Genomic DNA, 22,358 nt, shown 5'->3' with positions numbered 1-22,358 from the left:
CAGGTTCCAGTTAGCTGGTACAGTTGCACAATCCTACTTGGACTAATTGATTTTGACGGTGTGTTGTTTGCTGGACATACTGCAGACGGGTTTGACTCGTCGTGGCCATTGGTTTGTGGACTGGGGTTTAAAGCGTGTAGTTCGGCGATTCAGCCTTCGCCATATTGGATGTTTGCCGTTGCCATCTTGGGTTTTTTTCAACCATTGAGCGGAAGGAAGTGCCTGTTTGGACTGTGGAGGAGTGACAGAGACACCCGTTTACGGCTCTGGTTTGCCTTCTGTACAGCGTAGCTCTTGCTTCTGTGATGAAATGATCCCAGGTCAGCATAATCTGTGCACTTTTTACACTAGCGGCTATTTTGCTGAAACGTTTTGCCAAAACAATGCACGCGTGCGAATCTTGCTTGCGATTGGGATGCTTTAATGTAAAACTGGTGTGCTGAAAAAATGAAAGGCTTTAATTTTTGATGATGATTCTGCAGCTGTATAAGAATCACACAAAGCACTCAGACCACGAGCCAGATGGCTCACCCTACCTTTATGAAGGAGGTGACAATCTTGTGTGTGCAGAGTGCCTAAGGCTCCTCAACAGGGAAATTGCATTCTGATCCAGTCCACTCCTCTGCGTGTTAGTGTTATACAACAGACCATTGTGTCTGGCATTTGCATTAGGGCCATGAAATTCAGCCCACTGGCTTTCACTATGTAGCGCGATGAGACAACAGTAGGACTTCCGGCTTATCTGTTGCCATGCTACAGCAAGATCAAACTCACGCCCGCTCTTCAAAGCTGCTTCGCTGCCTGTATTTTTTTATTTAATTGCATCACAACAAAAAGAAGTGCATGTGGATTTCGAGGTAAACCAATTTACCTTCATTTGGCGTGTAGATTTGACACGACGTGACCTAAACCAGACAACGGAAAAAAATCTAAGCAACAGCAGGAACTGCCACGAGACACGACAACCTGATGGACACGATATGAGGACGCTGACTTTGAGGCAGCCGGTGTCGGGTACAAGGTGCGCCTGCCATTGTGTGGCCGCGTGTGAAGTAGTCCTCTGTGTATCCATCATTACGGGCAGTGAATCAAGCGAGCAGGCAGGGGCTGTTGAGAAGAGGCCCCCGGGGAGCGGGGCCTTGTCCAGTCACTACCGGGAGGGACGGCCAGATAATAATGGAGACATCATGAGGGCGAGAGATAGGCTTTCCTTTTCAAAGTGGGAGACGGGGAGAATCTGCAGCATCCCGTCACAACAGGCTCACAGCCATTGATTGGTCCCTGGCCTGTCTTAAAAAGGACAGCTCTAACCGCTTTTTGTCGACAAAAACAGATGCCAGGGCTGTTTGCCTTCAGAACAAGACAAAAAAAAAAAAGCTCCATTATGAAAGGAGACGACTGTCCTATTTTAGTAATACCTGACATCAGTTGGGACACGGTAGAAGTGGTTCACATGGGACCTGCGGTAATTCATCTTTTCATCTACGCGACAACAGACGAATTACAGTTTGATGTATTCTGATCTGGTACAGGACGATTCCTTGTCGATATCAAATGTAAAAGTGTAAAACCAGCAGGCCCTTAAGCGAAGACGTGGCAGCGATTTCAAAGCATGCCCCATTTCTCGCAATGTATCGAGCCGAGACAATTATACGCTGGCTGCAGATGATCACAGCCCGGTGCAGCCCTTAAAAGAAATGGCTTACAACAAAGTCTTGAATTTTATCTTTCCACTGCTATTTACTGTGCCCTTTTTTATTTTAAAGTTAATAGCCTTGGCTTTATCAACAGAGTGGTGACTGGAATATTGAACGCGGAGCAGAGAGGGCAACATCAACAATCTGAAATGTTCACTGGGTCTTGCCGACTTGTCATTCCAGCTAACAGTTGTAGACTAACTTTCCCATGTTTTGCTCTCAACAGAATTAGGTAAATCGTTTTTTTACTTTGCAAACCGCACACAGTCTGTCTTTCTCTGCAATGCTTGAAATGTGTTTTGCATTCATTACCCCCTGCTGGCAAGGACTTTTAAAATATAATAGCTTCTCCGTGCTCTTAAGAGAGCATTCGGGTTCGCTGTCAAATCCAAGCCAATTTGGGCTCCTTCTGAACATTTGACGGAGTGCACATTAGAAATGCAGCCGCAGATGCCGAGAGACCACAACTGTGTGGTATTCATGCAGTGCCAGGGTGAGCTGGACGATGTCCTCATCCTCAAATATGTCTCCCAAAATAGTGTGTTTTATGACAGAAAGCCTCAAGCCTGACAAATACCGCGTCGAATGGCATTGTCTTTTGCGTTGCTGATTTCATGTTTCATGTTTTTCTTTTACCAATTGCTTAAGTATGTCCAGAATTTCTTGTGATTTATTGCAAGGCCTCTTCCTGCCATAGACATGTCATGGAGATGTAAGATTTGTGTTTCTTTGTACTCACTGCTTCACTTTTGTTCTTCCCGAAGAAGTTCAACCCAGCAGCATCAATTACCCAGGGAACACCTGTCTTGACACTGTTATTTCTCCTCCTGTCTGCAGAGAAGCCAATGGCGCAGGGTCCCCCGGGTGGCGTTATCGGGATCCTTGGAGGTGTCGTTGCCATCGGACTCATCGTCGGCGTGGCTGTTACTGTTTTCATGGTCCATCGGCGGCAGCAGAAGACCCGCACTGAGACAGATAATGACCTGTGAGTACCGAGCCTCTGCCAGAGAGTATTGCAGGGGGCTGGACAGGTGGTAAGATTAGGTGTGCACTATACGGTCGGCCCACAAGAGAGAAAACACTTTGAAAAAGACAAAACACCTTTTTTTTTCCGGAGAGTACAGAGACAGAACTCCAAACACGTAGAGAAGCTCCTTCCCCTTACTGCAGCTCACTTTATGACTAACTGACTTTAAAAAGCAAGTTCATTTTTGTTTACTATTGCGGATACATTCAATGATTGTCATTGAAGCGGCACTTATTAAGTAGTTGCTTGATTGCAATGTGGGCTGAAGTGAAGCCCATTTCCCATTAAAACACCATTGTTTTAATCAGGACTGATTGCAGGAGCATTTGATTCGGTCTCTCCTTAAGGAAAGTTTCACCTCTGTCGGATTTGTTTGTTTCCGATATCATCAGGAAGTGAAGTGAGATTTTCCGGGAAATTCTCTGGCACGCAGTGGGTCCATGGGGTCGTGCTGTCTCTAAATGCTGTTCTGGGAAACAATTGTGGAATTATGCAAATAGCTTTTATGAGGAACTGTTACTAGCAGATCGAAGATTTGATGATAAGTGTTTGGAAACATGCCTAAAATCTCATGCAGTTCAGCATGCAGGAATAACACAAATCTTCATTCAAATATTGATCTACTTATATCAAATCTGAGGTAGTTATAGTCTGAACCTTGCAAAGGCAATGTCATGTAAATGTAATTTAGGATGAATAGAATTTCTTCCGTTGCATCAATTAAGCTTAAGGACCCTGTATCTGTCCTGCTTTATTTACTCCTGCCGCCCCTCCTCCAGCCAACCAGGTCATTTTGTTCTGCCTGCAGACCAGGGGCCGTGACAATTTTGAACATTGCCAGCTGCTTCCCGTACACAGAGCGGGGGGGGAACAACAAGCAACAGAGCTTTGTGAATCCAAAATATCTTAATGTGTTCTTCCAAAGGTGATATAAGTCTCTGCCATCTGTTGGGGAAGAATTGTAAGAAATCTGTTTTCAACAAAGGAGGAATTGCTAATTTGCCTTTGTCTTAAACACCTGGTTGCCACGGTTTCCAGGATGCCCTTGGCAATACTGGCAATACTGGGTATGCAAGATGCAAACCACATCCTCATGGGAATGATGTTGTTGTGTGCAGGGGCTGGCTATGTTCCTCCCTGGGAATATTACCAAAACAACTGAGGTCGGGGGTGTGCAGAATCTGGCTGAGGGTGCACATGAGCCTTCAATCAACTCACATGATGAGATTATAGTGGTTATTTTAGAGCGCCCTCTCCCTCCAGAATCCCGTAATTGATTTTGTATTCAAAGCAGCAGCGATGCAGGTTTCTTTTGGCCCCGGCGAACTCCTCCCGCCGCCCGTCTCGGCAGCAGAGCACAGCCGGGGACCCCGCGCCGCCTCTGCCTCTCACCAATGCTTTTCAAGACAAATGAAGCACACATACTCTTACCTCTCCCATTGCTTTCTGTCTCCTCCTCCCTCCCTGCTAATCTATCTTTCTCTCTCACTCTTGATGCCAACGTTTAACTGCTCTCTGTTTCCCACTCCCCTCCCTCAGCATTGCTGTTGCTGCTGTGGCTGATAGTTGTGTGACACAGGCTCCAGAGAAGCCAGAGTCCCCCACAAGGAAAGTAGAGGCACCTGACCCCAGTCTGTCCCCCGCTGAACCCTGTCCTCCCGGATCCTCTATTCTGTTGCCCGCATGCAATGGTGGCCTGCAAGTGACTTACTTGAGCACACCGCTGTGAGCGCTGAGAGCGGTCCATCGACACGATTCACTCGCCATGACATTCGCACCGGACTTGACGCCTGAAAAGAAATGTCCACGTTTCTTTTGACAACGCCCGACAAATGGAGACATTTGAAGTTCACTTCAAACGTCTCCATTTGGTGCGTGACCAACAAACAAATCTAGCTTAATAAACAAGTATGAGTGAGAATTAAACTCCATGAAAACAGTGCCAAGATGAATCCAGCTCAATTAAGTCTTCCGATGAAATATCCAGCTCCACTCAGAGTTTATCAGATCTGGTGGAGCGTGGACAGAACAGAACCCTTTTTTTGACTTTTGAGATTGAACAAAGAGTACATATCAAATTGCCATTCAGAGGGAAATCTGTAAGCTCATTGCGTCTTTGTTTCACATAAGCTGAAACTCACTGATAATGTCAGCAGACCACATTGTGCGACCTCCCTCCTCCTCTTGCTCTCTCCCCTCCCTTTTGTGTGCATGATTATCGTCAACTACGCATGACAAGAGTTCTATTCGTGTCAGTGCTGTGTAACTGTTGTCATTGCCCCCCCCCCTCCATATACTCGTAGCTCGGCATGTAGCGAGATGTGATTTAAAGCTCCAGATGAATATCTGTGTCCATCTTCCTGTGGCATGTCGTCAAAACATGTTCAGTGTCTTCTGGAGAAACTGTAATCTTTAAATGTCTGATTATGCCAATGCAGATAAGTTGCGGGCGAATGTGTGGGGTTTTTGTTTAAACGTGGAGCACCACTGCGAGGGATTCATAGTTTTATATGAGTGTCAGGGTAAAAGGGGAAGCATTTAGCTAGACTGTTTAATTCTGCATGTTGATGAGCCCGTTAATCAAGCCTGGCCATTTGATAACATGCCTGACTGCACCGCCAGTCACGCCTCTGTTTGCCCTCGCAAAGCAGCACATGATGTGACTCGAAATTGGTCAATCCTAATAAATCACCGGCCCTTCAGAGGCTGCACTGGCACAATAGTCGGCTGATTATCAAAATAGATGGGGCATTGTCAAAAACGATGTTCTCGGAATAATGTGTTCATCGCTCTGTCTTTTGCCCGAGCGTGATGTATGACCTCCAAAATGCTGGAAAAGCGCTGCCAATCGTGGCGCGCGTCCCCTGTACACCCCCCCCCCCCCTCCTGGCAAAAATGAATTCCTGACGTGCAGCTGGTGTTGACACAGTTGCAAATCAGTTGGATACCAACCTCCCCAGCTCACATTTACTACAATAACTGAAAAGAATCACATGCAGAATGTTAAAAGGTGGTGATGCATTAATGAGCGCGCCATCATTGTCACCAAACAACATCAACTCTGTTTTCTCAACGTAGGTGCAAATTCTTCCACCTTCGGGGGCTGGAAATGGTCTCCCAAGGACTGAAATGTAGCGCCATTGTGATTTTTGGACACTTGAAATTACTGATAGACTCTCCAGTGAAGTCGAAGTGAAGAATCGCTGAAGTCATACAAATAGATTATTAGCTCAATTTGACGACACTGGGTGAAGTGATTGGTAGCGGTATTACTTGTACTTGTGTACCCTTTGATTTATAAACCGGTCGCCATTGCTGTGTGTGGAGACCTTTTTAAAATGTGATAAATGGTAACTCATTGTTGGACACCTTCTAGCTTTAAGCTGTAACCAAAGTAGGATTGTCTTTCTTGTCTTTGTGAGTCACTCACCGTGGACGTGATGTACCGGGTGTGAATTTGAATCATTCACTGTTGTTTGTGAGTAAAAATAGAGCTTGGTTTTTTCTCTGTACAGAATGTTATACATGCAGTGCAACTGTCTAGAACAATCCCCTTGATTTTCATGTTCTTTTGTATAGCAGTGTATGTAATCTAGCATCAATGCCTGAGGTGTTGGAGAGGTTTGGAAACTGGCCGTGTGTGTGTGATTGTAAAGTTAAATGTTCTAAAAAGCAAAAACCCTTCCTCCAGCAACAGAAATCATTTTTGATAAACTTGTCAAAGAACGAAAAAACAGAAGTCATTTTGTTTCATTCTTGTTTTGTTCTTTCTTCTCTTGTGAGAAAAGGAAAAAGAAAAAAAGGAAAATGCCGAGTTCGGCGGGGTAATTGTTGTCCGCCTTTTGAGAAGATCGGAGCGAGACAAAGCATGAAAGTAATTGCCTCCTAAAGATCAAATCACATTTATCCCGTCTTGCAATTAAAAGTATCATTAGCATTTAAATTGCCATATAAGATTGTGATCAACAGAAATCAATGAGAGCACAGAGGATCAGCTCGAACACTTCACGTTGTTTTCCATGAGCCCGGCTGTGGTCATATGGCGTCTTTTTAATCCAAGCGCTTCTGGGGATGCGACACTTCACTTTCTTTCACATGCAGCGGACAGCAACAGTGTTCTTTCTCACTGTCGCAACGCCTCGGCTCCCGATTATCTGCAGCTCAGAAACCGCCTCAATGCTGCAGAGGCTCCTAATAGAAAGGTCACTTTTTTTTAGCGAGTGCATTGTGAAAGTCATTTTCTTTGCTGTAAATCTTCCCTCACAGATTACTCTTCTCAGTTTAAGGATTAGTTATGTTTTCTCCAAGCTATCCCCCTTTAAATCTCCCCTTAAGCTGCCCTGAGCCTTTTGTGGCCAACAAAGCGAGGAGGAGCGAGGTCTTCAAGGTGGATGTCTGAGTAGGGAACAGTGCAAACTTGAATGTAGCTTATGGTTCCCTGCCCCGGTGCTTACCGCGCTCTCCACAGGCTCGCGGTGCTTGTCAGCTCTCATTAGTGTCTGTGTCTCACAAAGTCAACGCCCACATGCTGCCTGCGTCGTGCTCAGCTCCGAGAAAGCCTGCATGTAATCGCACAGCTGAGATGCACACGAGGTGGTCAAGCTGAGATGTGCATCACCGTGTTGCATCTGACTTAAGGACGGATTGAGCAAACATAGTGCACACTGCAGAATTAGTTTAAATTGTAATGCCTAGGGGGGGGACAAACAAAAGGTTACATTTCCACAGTTATATGCTCAGAAATGTTGACATGCTGCATATACAGTATTAATCAACACCATTCACAAGATGGTAGATATATATATATATATATCTATATATATTATTTAGCTTGAAAGCCAGCTTTGGATGGGAAAGGAGTCCTTTAGCCGGAGTGAAGAAAAATGCATTCACCTGCAAAGCAAACATTCCCTGAGTGACTCCTCAGATGACACTGCGAATCTTTTTCTGATGAATTATTTAAACAGTAAAAATGGCACCATTTCAATCCAGCTCCATTTAGTTTGACACGTGCATTTGAGTTTATTCTTTTTAACTAGATTCTCAAATTGTAGCCATAGACCGTATGTAAGAAGTAGTCACTGTGAAATCATGCATTGGTTTGTGGACTATGGTCCATCTTGGACTTTGGCAGTCGCCATCTTGTTTTTTTTGCAACCAGAAGTGACTCGAGAGGGTGAAGGTTAACCGAACGCTGAAGTAGATATATTTGAGAAAATACAATTGTTACAATTAACTTTAATGAACTGGAAACACTCTGTGAAAGAGTTAAAGTTTTAAGAGGAAAACATTGACAACTCCCAGACCATACAATGACGTGGTAGCAACCTGTCAATCACAACGATTAAAGAAGACTTGCAATTAAAGAAACTAGTGAAGGAGACCATAAACTCATGTTTACGATGTTTACAGAGGTAATGCCCCTTGATGGCTGTTAGAAAGAATGCAAGTTTGAGGCACTTGACTTCACTTTTTCAGACTGGTAGGTTTCCCCTTGATTGTAGCTCATTCTGTGTCCAAATGTTACATGCTAGTTCTATGCTAGGTCTGAGCATGGAGTGTGCTCACACCGGAGAAGTGGCAAAACAAGCACATACTGTATGTACAGCAGTGGCGGGCCGTGCATTTTATACCTGGGCCTTCAGTGCTGTCCTACTACAGTTGAACCACCTCCTAATAACCTCATTATGACGCCACAGCTACGGGTTATTTGTTTCTAGGGGTGTAACAATAGTACACGTATTCGTAATGAACCGTTCGATACGACGCTTACAAACCAAACAATACGTTTGAATAATACTATTGCATTTGGAAAATGCAGAAGCTTAAATTGTGGGAAATATGTTCTGGGAGGCAAACTATACTAAACTAGCTTTTAGCTAGCTAAGGGACTGCAGATGCAAATTAGCTGAAGCTATAATCTGGTGCAGTGCATCGAATGGAGATATTTATGTTTGAACTGTACATGGTCCCTTTTAAATAAATTTGATTAAAAAAAAAAAGCTGTTCCCTACTGATTCTAACGGGGCTAAAGCAATCGCCACACAATCCTCATTTCTCCAGACCATAATTATTGCTTTGTTAAAGAAAACAGCCCAAACAGAGAATCAAATGTCCGGACCCTAACCCTGCGCATGATGGGATGCTTCTTCATTAACAGACAATGCATATAGTCAAAATCAATGTAATTAACACAATGACAAGAACAAACTCACAAGAACCAGTCATAACATCATAAAAACGACACCATAGACAAATTAACACAGTAGAAACACTACTGCAGATGTAAAAAAACTAAAGCAGTTCCCTTACCACAGATGCTGTTCACTTAAAGAGAAAGTCCATCCTCCTTTCTTTGATTACAAAGAGTTTAAAATACCGCGGTTGTACAGAACATCGGTGCAGTTCAGTTCCAGTAAGAGGTCCTCCTGTGAACGTGTTCGTTGAGTTGTAGATCCACTCGGGTCTCAGCAAAAGTTTTCAAAAGCACCGTAGCTTGAAAGTGTCCTGTCGTGCTATGGTGTCTTGTTGCTGCCTTGGTTAGTCACCTCTGGTTAGCGTAGCTACAAATAGCTGAAAAATAAGATGGGGCAAGAAACACAAGCAGACAGACAATCGCACAAGGTTTGAAAAAAGAAGAGGAGCTGTCCGTTGTACACATTGATCACAGTTAATAGACCAACTTCCTGGCTCACATACAGATATTGCAATATTATGGGTGATTCCACTTCCAGCACTACCGCCTAATAAAGTGGTTTTGATTAATCTGGCTAAATTGTTACAGTGAAGTCTGGTCACCTGACACATTGTACTTGTAGTGACGCTACTTTGTTAGCAGATCTCAGCAGTTACATTGATGAGCTCATCGGTGTCAAAACTCAGCTGCTAAAAAAAACAAAAATCAGAATTAGTTAGTTGGAATAAACTACAATTATTCTTTTGATACACTCAAAGATGTCAGCATGTCATATTTAAATGAAAGAAAGAAATGAACACAATTTGTGGATCCAGTTACAGGATCATCTCCGAAAACAAAAACACCAAGTATTCAATCATTAAGCATTCAGCGTTCCCTTTTTTTAATTGTCTTTCTTCACTTGTTACTTCCTGCCAGTGACAGACAGGGAAGTACATTAATGTCCTGCATGCTATCAGAAACAGTGTGTTATAAAGATGAGTAGTCTGTAATATTGGAGGAATCGGAACACAGCTTGAGTAGCTGAACACACACACATAGTGTGTTTGTCTTGACACGGCTTGGCCGTACTGTATGTTTGTTCGGCACATGGAGACGCCACTTCATTAAACACCGATGGCGCTTTTCGCTCTGTTTTGGTGCCAGTGTGTCAAGTGACGGCATGTACACTGACGGTCTCCCGAGGCCGCTGTTTGTGCGTAACCAGATTCAGAATGTAGCCCAATTGAATCAAGAAAGGGAGGTGTGACCGGGAGGAAGTGGCTGTTGCTGGCTGGCCGTCATGAGACGAGGGAGTTCCTTCATGTTTGGTCAGGTTTAATAAACCCACTCTGCATACGGGACCCCAAACAAACCGCCTATTTGAACAAGCTCCTTCGCATAATGTGCACTGAAATGCAATCGTCAGTGAAGAGGAGGAGGGGGGGGGTCAAATGTCGAAAAAGTCGAAAAACGCCGCGGGATCTGAATGCAAATGCATAAACACGGCACATAAACACGGCACGATGAGTAATTCCAGCATGAAGATGTGCAACTGATTCGTGTTAAAACACTGTATAAAATCTCTGATAATACCGCATTTCTTTTTTTAATGAAATGGCAATTAGGTCGGTGCATGAGGTACACATCGGCTTTTTGTTTCAGCTGATTGAAGAAATGTCACGATTCGGTGACTCAGAGTACACACAGGGCAGGCAGAGGGTGAAAATTGCATTTCCCTTCGTACATTTCTTGAAAGCAGATGATCTTGTCGGCTGTCACAGCTTTTTCTTTTTTCTTTATCGCGCTCACCTGTATCAGAATCCAGTCAGTCACAAGGAACGGATTACAATACTTTATAATGAGCATGCCGCTGTTCCACAAGACTCGTAATTATCTGTCTCAGGGAAAAATGGATGCCTCTCTCCTCAGGAAAGGCTCGGCGAAGGAAGAGGCTTCTGTAGATGAGGGGAGGGTGCCGCGTGCCGCCTCTGTGCTGCAGGCAGGCTGAAGAGGGTGCTACATGAATCTAGCTGTGGCACGGCAGCCCTGTCTGGAGACAAGGTGATACGGACTGGAAATAATGAGCGTGAAAGAAAGAGTTAAGGGGTGCACTCATGCACAAATTTTCTGCACATTAAAACGCCAGCTTGGCCTTGCGGAAAGGTCATGTTATTCAATAAGGACGTGAACCAGTGCGAATGGGAGGCGGGAGGAGCCGGAGATAATGCGTGTAGGTACACAGCTCAGTATCTGCGCTCCACTTCATTATCTTTGATCACTCCTGATATCGTGTCAGAGTGGGACAGATGACATCTGACTGCCAGCGTGTATGAGGGAAGGGGTTTTTCTCTGTGGCGATATCCGTAGCAACAACCCCTCCGCTTCCTTGTCTGAAATAATTATCGGGATGCACTTCAAACACTATTCAACATCAAGCATTTCAATTACAGCTGTCTGTCCTGCTCACAATTAAGTTTTCCTTTTCATTATCAAGTGTCGGGGTGACTTCTGTCTCTGGTGGGAACTTCATTGTCGATTTGGAGGAACAGAGTTGTTAACTGTCCTGTTAATGGCGGCATGTAAACGAGTTCAGGTGTTCGGTTGTCGAGGCTTTGTTCTTCCCCAGGTGTGTCAGCAGAAAGGGTGGGGTGAGTGCGTCCGGGTGGGGGGGTGGGGGGTGGGGGGTTAGAGGGGGTATCAGTGCCAGGGATCCAGGGGAAGGTGGGGAGCAGGAGCCGCCTGCTGAGCTCGCTGAGTTGCAGCAACGGGGGACGACGTGTCAAATACACAGTCTCTGCACAGCGGGCAGGGTGTTAGTCCGAGCGGCGCCCTAGATGAGGCTCGATCCACCCTGAGGACTTGACTCACACATGCCCTTCTCCCTGCCCCCCTATACTCCCTCCATCCCCATCTCCTCACCTCAGTGTCCAATTACAGCCCACTCTCATTAGCACAGTGTCTCTCCAGCGAGAGCCTTTGAAAGGGCAGGGGGAAAGGCTGCTGCCGCCGCAACAAAGCCGCCAACACGAGATCTATCAAAATCCGAGGAGAGAGTGGAAAAAGGCAAGTGCAGGCAGGACTTCTCATTATAGAGTGCTGTGGACGGTGAGGGACGGAAGGAGTGGCGATCCCCGTCTGTGCTGAGTGTCATGTTATCTTTTCGCTTTTTTAACAGGACCGACCTCCCACCCGCCCACAAGCCAGCCCCGCCTCCGCCCAAAAAGAAGAACAGCGACATGAAGGGACACTTGACATCCGATGACATCCAGGTAAGACTTCCTCCTCCTCTTCCTCCTCCTCTTCCTGCTCCTCTCCTCTTACTCGTGTCCTCTCTGGCTGATCTGACACAAAGTCTGAGAACTTTTTTCTCTCTCAGATCTCAGCCACAGTTTTTGAGTGAAACGTTGCCAATTAAAACATTTATATATATATAAAAAACAAATACATATTAATAAGTGCACAAAAAACAAGCAATTATGTTCATAACTTGTTTATCGTAATATTTATGGCAGGGTTCTATCTTTTTTTCTTCTGTAAAGGGGATTTTACTCTATATCACGTCATGGTTGGTATTCGAAAAGTATTTTGGGGAATCCAGTGAAATGACAGTTAAATAACAGGAGGCTTTTTTTCATATTGTTATGAATTATTTCTCATCTCACAAAGCTGCCGCTTGTCACAGAGTTCCTTCGACAATCCGGTTGCAGTTCAATTAGCTCAGAGTGCTCCAATATCTAAATATGAGAAGGCCCCCTTCTCTGAGTGAAGCCAGTTACATGTAATCTAATTACCAAACTAACAGTAGTTCATTTCCCTCTTGATAAGTAGAGTAACGGTAAGTGGGTCATCTTTGACGCGTAACTGACCCTCACACTGCAGAATGAATATTAAAGAGTACCTTGTTGTTTGTTCTGCATTGAACGTGTGCAGGTGACATCATTTCAGTCGGCCCTGTGGTTCCTATTGAAGCATAGTCTGATATGAGACGTGATCACTTCACGCTATATATTGTTATATATTCATTCTATTGTATTTGGCTCTTATTAGATGAGTGGTATAGCTCATTAAGTACCACTCAAGTCTGATAAACGGCTTCATTTCACCGCAGTGTTTGTTTAGTTTTTATTTTTAACCTCCGAGATATGTATACTGGATTTGAATGAGAAATTTCATTATTAGTCAGAGACAAACTGAAATGTCAACATCGGGTGGATTAGTGAGGAGAATCTACTCATATTAACTGTTTTTCTCAGAACACTGATCCGGGGCAAAACACTCCACCACTGCAGAGACCCGCGTTCAATCCTCTGCAGTGCTTTGATGCACAGACGCGCAGATAATGAAGCAATTCCTAGAGTTCCGTCCTGGAGGGTTAAATGAAGCAGGCATCACTGTCGCCTTGTCCAAAAGTCCTTATACTACACATTCATTCTGGTTTGTAGTGTGTTCACAGCGGAATAGTGACTGAAATGAGTATACCATCTGTACTAAAAATACTGATATTTTGGAGTGTGCTCACTGCTTGTAAACATTCTAATTATTTGTGGAAGGTGTTGAAACACCTCTGAATATTAGGACTATTTAGAATAATTTAAATTAAATCATTGTAAAGTCACAGTTTGATTGCCTTTGCAATGGCGGGTGTGGTAAATCATTTCCTGTTAGTGTTAAACACTAAAGGGTGTTGATTTCTTCCAAACTGCAAAAAGGAATGCTAATAAATACTACGTTTGTATAATCTACACAATTAATACGTAGCATGGGACTCAGTTCATACTACCATACTATTTAGTATGTCATAAAAAAGTTGTAGTATCTCCCAATACATAGTGTGTCAAATGCAGTATGTCAAAAAACACCAGGATGTGCTACTGCATCCGGTCGCATTTTGCAGAATGCAAGCCAGCATGCTTTTCTGTCTATTCTGAGTTTAAAGTAGGCGCATTGCTTTTTGCACCCGTCTACCTGTGTGCGCCACCACAGTGACTGTAGTGCAGCTTAAGCTGATGCACGCCTCTTGAATTGGGTCAAAAACATATTACCAAGCCCTTCTCTCCAAATTTGAAACGTCACTTCGATGGTCGTACCAACTCTGGCTCCAGGTCTGTGTGATCAACGTTTTTTATGGAACCATATTCTTTTGTCAAGCTTGCATGAAAACACAATCTTTATATATTGCATTGGGCTATTTAAATAGCGCAGAATCAGTACCATATAAATGATTTTCCAGGTTTGGTACCAAACTTCCCAGCGGGCTTGCTGTAGTTTTGTCCACATCACAAACAAACATGACACGACAACAACACGCACGGGTCCGCAGACGCCGTAGTGATCTTTCTCAGACCTTTAGCCAAAGACGGTGGTCCAAAATAATTGACGATTCCAAATTGGGGCGATAAGGGGGGAAAAAAAAGAGTTATTATGGCAGCGTTGACCACCGTGTATCAGCACTGCCGAGCTTTTATATCCAACTTTATGAGACTCTTTATAGCTCCAAGGTCAAACACCTGGACATCTGGGCAGACAAGGTAATGAAGAGAGGGGAAAGTAATGTGCTCTCCTCCCTGCACAGCTACTGCAGAGGAATACTTGGTGATTAGTGGACAGATGAGGCTGTAATAGACACTTTACAGGATTTAATGTGTTCAATTTTATGGCTGTAGTTGCTTTAAAGGAAGCTGCACGCTCAGCAAGCTTGCATCCGGAAAAATAAAAGTAAGCAAAAGAAAGAGGTATAACAGCAGGTCCACGACACGATGGGTAACGCGCGCATGAATCCACAATGATCACTGATGCATAAACAATAAGCATCACTGTTATACAAGCGGGCATGTGCAGAGCAAAATATTAACCGAGGCTCAGTATTTCAGTCTTTCTCACCGTCTGTGGCTGTAGTTCATTCTGCACAGCAGGTCGTGACACAGCAACGGCTGCACCTTCAACATTCATTCGACATCTGTTTCAATGACGGAACAGTTTCAAAACGAGCCAAAAATACGAAGTTGTTGAGGGATAAGCTGAGCGACATCCTTAAATCATAGACCAGAAATTGCCTTCGCCCCTTCAGCTGGACGAGTTCCTGCCCCGAAACCTGTCAATCATCTCGATGAGCTGCTTCTTTAAAAAACACTGAGATAATCAGCATCCGTAGAGCCGCCAGGTAATTTGGTATAATAACACTGTTGTATTCATTGTCTGCGATGTCCTTGAGCTGCGTTGTGGTATAATTTGCTATACTTCATTTTCTCACTTGTTTTGAGGACACAAAGTTACCAGACCGGGTTTGATCCATCACGCAAGAGAGTAGCTGTATCTTTCATAAGAAATCATTATCATAATGTGGGTATGAGAAATAATTTAGTTGTTTAAGATAAAGAAATAGCTATAAATGATTTATAAACTCATTCAATTTACCAAAAAAAAATATTCTTCCCTTTGTGTACTCTGATACGAGTCTTATTGCTCAGCCCTCAGTCCAAAACACCCCGGACAGCAATGAAAACCCAATTCTAGGGGGGAAAAAAAGTTTGGATTACCAATAAAGGGCCTTGCAGACACAGACAGGTAATGGGTAATGCAGCATATCCTATTCTTGAAATTGGGTCCTGAGAAAGTTGGATACCACAGCTTTATTTCAGGATGGGTTGCTAGGTGACCAGGCTGGCTTGGAGAAATTGGCAGCATTGTGGTTTTATCATTGCCCAATGCACAGAGCAGAACCTCGCGGCGCAGCCAAAGTATCAACATCTGCGCTCGCTCCATCACAACACTCGCTGTGCGTTGCTCTGAGGTGGACTCCGAGAGCCAAGCAGACGACAGGCATCCAGGAGGCCGATGTCTTTATGCCTCGAAACTTTTCCCCCGGCTAATTGAATATGAGTTCTGGCGCTCAGCTCACCGTTCGACCACTCAGCCATTAAATTCTTTGCTGTTTGATGTACGGTGATATTAATGGAAAAGCTCGACCTGCGTATTGACTGAAATTCTTGCTATTTCTGAATGTTGGAAAAGTGGGGATCAAACAGCAATAGGCAGCCTTTTGATCCGTCATATTCCACAGTGCAGAGGTGTGGAGGGGAAACGCATTGTTCAACACCTATTATATGAATCTCACATTTATCGTGTTGATGGCTTCATTGTTCTGGACAACTTTGATTTCTCTCATTCAGCGCTGACAAATGTTTAATGAAGGTCTTTTTTTGAGTGTTCATTTGCCACTTAAAAATTAATAAATTCCTTCATGGCGTGAAAGGTCTCTAGTACCTGTTGTCCTTTTAAGGCACCTTCCTGTCAGCGTCGTCAAACTTTGCATTGTGATTATGACAGATCAATTAAGCACACTGCGTGGAAAATTTTAAGCCGACGACGTGTTGAAGGAAAACTATAGAGGAGCACTTTGCCCCCCCCCCCCCCCCACACTTCATGCGTTGCTTCCATTATGCTTCAGAAAACCTCACATCTGCACCTTGATTTTCAGAGTGAGATCCTTATATATAGTTTCTATGCTTCTTTTTTAGGCAGCTGCCATGTCCTCTATGCCTCTTTCAAAAAACAATCCTTGTGGTGCAAAAATGTTGTTATTGTAGGGTAATGCTGTGATTTGAGATATACATAAACTGTATATACATACAGCTCTGCTCTCTTCTAATACTAATTTCCAGCTGAATTTTTCCTTTAAAATCTATCAACAAAACAACAATATGCAATGACCCCTTCATTATGAAATTCAAATAGTCCATAATATATCAACATGATCTTATCATGTATATTATTACCATCTTTAAAAATGATCCTCTGACAATCTGATGTAGTATAAAGTTGACTTTGTGTGTCATTTTTGCTTTGAAGTCACAAGGCTTCCTAAATATGAAAATGAAATGTTTAGACCTCCTGTTTTCCGTAATGTCCCACACTTTGAAAGCATTTTGAGTGAAATAGGAGCCTATGTATCTTTAATAAGCACATCGCTTAGTTTTGTACAGAGAGCACATATCGCACATTTGACGCATGAAAGGGTCTTTTTAAATGTAAAACTATCTGCAGTCCAGTTTTTAAAATCCTCAAACACTGAGCAAATATTCCTCTGGAATATGACAAAGCCAAGGCACAGTTGCAGAAAAGCTCCATTCAAAGGTGTCTTTGCTGGTGGATGAATCCCAATTTCAACATTTTAGTTCAGAGGCATCAAACCATTAAAGGAAACCTGCAAAGTAAACTGGGGTTTCACATCAAGACCGGGTGTCCAGTTTGTGATTGCAGTTAAAGAAACAGTTCACATTTTCGTGTTTCGGTTTCCCTGTAAAAAAGAGAGCAAGATATGATTTCACATATTAACACATACTAATGCGAAAAGGTGGTTTCAAGGAGCTTTGTCCATATATTGACAACAAGCTGTAATAAATCTGCAGCGAATCCGTTTTGTGATCACATGTCACCTTCATGTGTGAATTAAATTCCCTACGGTTCTTTCCCTTAGCGGCGGTGAGGCGCAGCCAGCTCCTGCAGCCTCACATTTCTGCCCCACTATTTCAGAAGTTTGCATCATACCTTTTGTGTGATATGGAAGCAATTAATTTGGCAAAATAACTTTTGATGCTCATGTAGAGTTCAGAGGAGCGACTTAAGTTCAAACTGCTGTCAACTTGTGTTCCTTGTCAGATTTCCCATCTTGTTTCTGCTCATTACCGGGGGAAAAACAAATGTGAGCAAATGAAATAAAAAAACTTTGAACATAATATTCTGCTGCTGGAGTGTTGTAGCTCTGAAGTAAAGTGTGTGCAGCAAAGGTGGTTGTTTTCAGCGATGGGCTAATAGAGAGGCAAAGTCCCGCCTCTTCCACCATGGGACCTTATTTGGGAATAAATATGTACGGTAGTCAATGGCGAGAGACAAACCATTTTTTGATTCCGTTTGAATTCTGCCAATAATTACTCATATGATGTTTGTCAATTTAAAAGATGATTTTGCACATGCACCCAAAAGTCCTACTAAGCTACGATGCCTGCGTGTTTCATACCAGGATGTACACACCAACAAGGGGCCTTGCTCATCCTTTTGCTTCCCGGCTGACAAAAAGAGTCGCTGTTTAAAACACATTAGCTAAAGTTATTTATGTGCATAGATATCACTGTGAAAAATCTAAATGGTGCTACGCCAAACTGTGACTTTGTTGATGTGCAACATCATCTTTCAAACTGACAAACATCACATGTGTAATTCGTGGAACCATTCAGACGGAGAGGGGCAGGACTTCCCCTCCATGTAGCAAGTTCAACCTTGCTGAGGATTGTGAAGCAGGCCCAGCATTAACTGGCTTTGTGGGAGCTCGTTGTGAGTCTTGCTGAGCTCTCGGTGTTTCCCATAGGTTGTTCATCTCGACAAGGACGAGGAAATGCAGAAGCTTCCTCTTCAGCCTCCTTATTACGACATGGCGCCCTCCGAGTCGACCCCCTTCACCGATAAGCCGGTGAGTAGCGATGCCACGGGCGGGTTTCAAAGGAGCTTCTCCATGAAGGGGTCACCCACAGCCGCCGCCCCGCAGGCCAGTGGTAATTACTGGTGAAAGGGCGTGGTCTCTGTGCCATTATGCTTGGCGGTGTTTTGAGAAATTGATTTGCAAATGAAATGCAGTGCTGTGATGCTTCCTGAATGCCACTGAGGATCTCTCACGTAGCTGCTTGTCTGGTGTTGCTGACCAGTAAACCCAGTGGGTGCTTTGACTAAGGCTCATGTCATCATTTATATCAGCACTCACCTTCTATCTAAACCTGGGCCAGTCGACATCCTTTCTCTCTCTCTCTCTCTCTCTCTCTCTCTCTCTCTCTCTCTCTCTCTCTCTCTCTCTGCCTCACCTCCCCCTCCACTTCCTCTAATCCCTCGTAATTACTCCTGTGTTTGCATGGCAACCGCGCGCCGATAAATTGCAGTGTGATGCTCTACAGTATATCATTGCCCCGTGAGTGTTAACTGTTGACTGTGAAGTATTTGCCGGGTTGTATCAGATGCCTCTGCTAACTGTGGTGAGCCTCCCTCAGTGGCACAGATGCTTGAATGTTTTTTTTGCCATGGCCTGAGACTCAGCTTTGAGATAAAGAAAATAAAACTCTTTTCGACTTTTGGACAATGTGCAAGCGCGTGCGTGTTGTGTGCGCGAGCAGGGGAAAAAAAAACATCCTTCCGGCTTGCTGTAGCAGCATCGTACAGTATCAAACTATCAAACCTGCATCACGTAGGCAAGAAGTGTCATGTTTCCTGTTGAAACAAACACCTGCTGTTGTTGTAGAAGGGAAAGTGCAACTTCCAAAAAGATAGTGTGCAGAAACTAATGACAATAACGTGGGTGTTAACCTGGTTACAGCCCGTTTAATGAAATCAGCTCATCTTTCATTAGCCAGTCGGTGTAATTAGATATATTTGTCAGTTTATAGTCAAATCAACTTAGAATTTCTAATTAAAACATTTAAAACCATTTCAGTTACAACCACGAGTCCGAGACTGGCCATGTTCTTTTTCCTATTGTCAACATGTATCATGAGAAGACAAAGAAAACTGACCAAACACAGTTTTGTTTGTGCTCCTCTGAGTCATTGTTGTCCAAAAGCTATCACCGTCCTGCTGCCATGAATACTCACTACAGTCATTCCCAAAAACTGAGTCGGGACCCACAGGGGGGGTTGCAGGAGATGTTATCATGGTGGACAATATCAATTTGCCTTGATTGTCCTATTGTTCAAGAGAATGTAAGGTGATGCGGAAATAGCAGTAAAGACGGTCTGGAACGTTCATTTAAGCACAACCACTACCCAATGTGTATTCATCCACTGCTGAAAATAGTCCCTAACACATTTCCTCTATTTAATTCTCTTTCAACAGCTTAAGCTATAAACTTTAGTTTTTTTTAACAGACGGCAACCGATTCTGAAAAGTGCCAATACAGAAGTGCCTAAAACATGCATTCTGTCTACTGACCAGCAGGGGGCGACTCCTCTGCTTGCAAAAATAAGTCTGATTGTATAGATTGATTTCTTAGGTTTTCTTCAATACAGCATGATGTTCATTTAGTAAATTATTGTCCCACTTAGAATAAAATATAAAGCAGGCTATGCCAAACTCAAGGTTTCAAAATCGTAGTCCACGAACCAATGGGTGACATCGCTGTGTCCACTTCTTAAATAGAGTCTATGGCTTTTAAACTATATATTTGTGACCTACATTAAAGATGTAGTGTATGTCTTCAGTAGGAACCAATCAGCTTGGAGCTGAGATCCACATACACTGTAAGTCCGAGAGTATTGAGAGATGTACCAACACGTTGTTGGTTTTGGTCTTTTAATGATATTTGTTGACGATAAGAAAATAAAGACTTTCACAATCCTTCTCCTTTTAAGTTTATCAAAGTTATTATCTTAAGTTATGTCAGTTTTACATATGAACTAGCAATCAGAGGAGCGAACCAACTGTTTAGTCAATAAGGCAGCCTGGCCGTTCAGGTTTTTAAGTTGAATTAAATGGCGTTTGTTACAGTGTATGATTGACATTGCAGGGAAAGGTGTGTTTCATATTGTTCTGAAATGCTGCATGGTAAATAACTGGCTTAAAGCTAATTGCTGTATGCTGATTTCAGTAAAACTTTATTTTCTTCAAGAAACTGGTACACACAACTCCAGCTAAATGTCCTCCTAAACATCATCCAAGTTAAAGTTGATCAACTACATGCACTGTGTTTTCATATATTTCCCTGACAGCAAAGCTTTTTAATATTCCGGCTTTGCATTTATGGTGTGCTTTTTAAATTACTCATCTTGTCTCAAACCAAATTTTGCAGGGATAACTCAATTAACATCACGGTTTTTCCCCCTGACGAATTGATAGTGTAGCTATTCAAGGATATTAAACTATCATCTTCAATTCAATACTCAAAGGAAACGGATGTTTAGTTCCGATAATCCTTTGACGCAGAGAAAACATTTTTTTGTCCTAGATTTATTTCTTATCTCTGATAACATTCCACTTAAATTGAAGTTCAAGGCTGCTCTTAAGATGAACAGGGTATCAGTGAGGTTTTCAAAACACTATTTGTGAGAGACATGCGTTGACTGCTGAGTGTTACTAATGATGATTCTCTAGGGGCAAAACACTATCTGCCAATTTTGAATTGCGATGTGGCTGTAATTTTCCCCCTGATTGCACTCTGGTCATGACAAATATTCCAGATATTTAAATGTCACGCGAGTGCAGAGTGTGAGTGGTGGGGAAATATGCAGCAGTGGAGAGATTGCACAGTAGATTCGAATGGTTAATGTTAAATTCTGTAAAAGCTGCAGTCATTTCTTGGTAATTCTTTCTCAGATGGAAATAAAATACACTGTTGCAATCCATGATATTTAGGTAGACAGGACAGCTGACATCTCTGCTTTGCATTCCCTTCGTCCCATAACTCTCTTTTGCGCCATTGATTTCATTACCAGGCACAAGCAGACAGACTAAAAGGAGAGACACTACCATTTGATCCAATCACTGACTTTCTCATGCAGTCGTTTTTTTTAACTCTCAGAATAGAAGAGAAAACAGAGCAAAGTAGACTCTGGAGTGTTTTCCCCTCAAAATATGACTTATCTTTTGATTCTTGCCATCATTTATTTGCAATTCTAGTTTGTTGTCAGTGCAGTCTCACTCCCATTTGTCCTGCTCTGTGCTGAAAGAACCCCTTTGTCTTGCTTTTCATTAAATGATATGTCAGTCCGTCACCGTTTAAGCATCCATCTTCAACATAATGAAATAATGTTATTCGTAATGAATAAACACAGAATGAACACGACGAGTTCTTTGACTAAAAATAATTATTCCTTTTTAAAGCTGGAATGTATAAGATGTAGCCACATATTCAAAACAAGTAGGGGGTAGCATTTCACCTCTACTACTGTGTCCATACAATTTTAATATACAGTCATCACTTGTAAAAAATAAAAAAAAGCTAACTACTAACAAGCTGCAGCATAAGAATACGCAACATTCGACCAATCTGATGAAACTCTTGTGAGCCGGTCAAAACACCACAGCTATCTTATGGCGGTCTCGCGTGGTTTAGGCTTAAAGTTTACGTTAAACACCTGTGATTTAATGTGACACTAACCAGGGACTGTACGCTCCTTGCATGCCTTGATTTCTTTAGTGGATTCAATTCAAAGTGGCAGAAACAAGAAAGTGACCCGCAGCTTCGTCTCATCCTCCCTGCGGCCAGGAGACCACCGTTAGTTCATATCGTAACTCCAGACTCTATGAGTATAGACGGAGCCCTCTAAGAGCTGTCACTAGTGCGTGGGCAGTTTTTTTGTTTTAAACTAAAAGTCTGGCCCTGAAATCAAAACCTTGTTTGCTTTAATATTGTCCTGGTACCTTGTTGTCTATTTCATTTAGTTTTTAAAGCCCCTGTTAACATTTCCTGTTTTACATTACA

At 43.1% G+C, this 22,358-nt stretch overlaps 1 protein-coding gene across 1 annotated transcript in view; it reads left to right on the top strand.

Moving 5' to 3' along the window:
• The window catches only part of nectin1b (nectin cell adhesion molecule 1b), a gene marked incomplete at its 3' end in the record, with an annotated part of 148,544 nt that overhangs the window by 113,078 nt on the left and 13,108 nt on the right, over window positions 1-22,358 (top strand). The window contains exons 6-9 of the mRNA XM_079166222.1: window positions 2,535-2,682; window positions 4,264-4,359; window positions 12,078-12,171; window positions 18,267-18,368. Of these exons, the coding sequence (XP_079022348.1) occupies window positions 2,535-2,682; window positions 4,264-4,359; window positions 12,078-12,171; window positions 18,267-18,368 (440 nt within the window). The remainder of the gene's footprint in view (window positions 1-2,534; window positions 2,683-4,263; window positions 4,360-12,077; window positions 12,172-18,266; window positions 18,369-22,358) is intronic.

The sequence above is a fragment of the Pholis gunnellus genome, assembly GCF_910591455.1.
Source record: "Pholis gunnellus genome assembly, chromosome: 9".
Taxonomy (NCBI): domain Eukaryota; kingdom Metazoa; phylum Chordata; class Actinopteri; order Perciformes; family Pholidae; genus Pholis; species Pholis gunnellus.
This window is presented reverse-complemented; position numbering and strand designations above follow the sequence as displayed.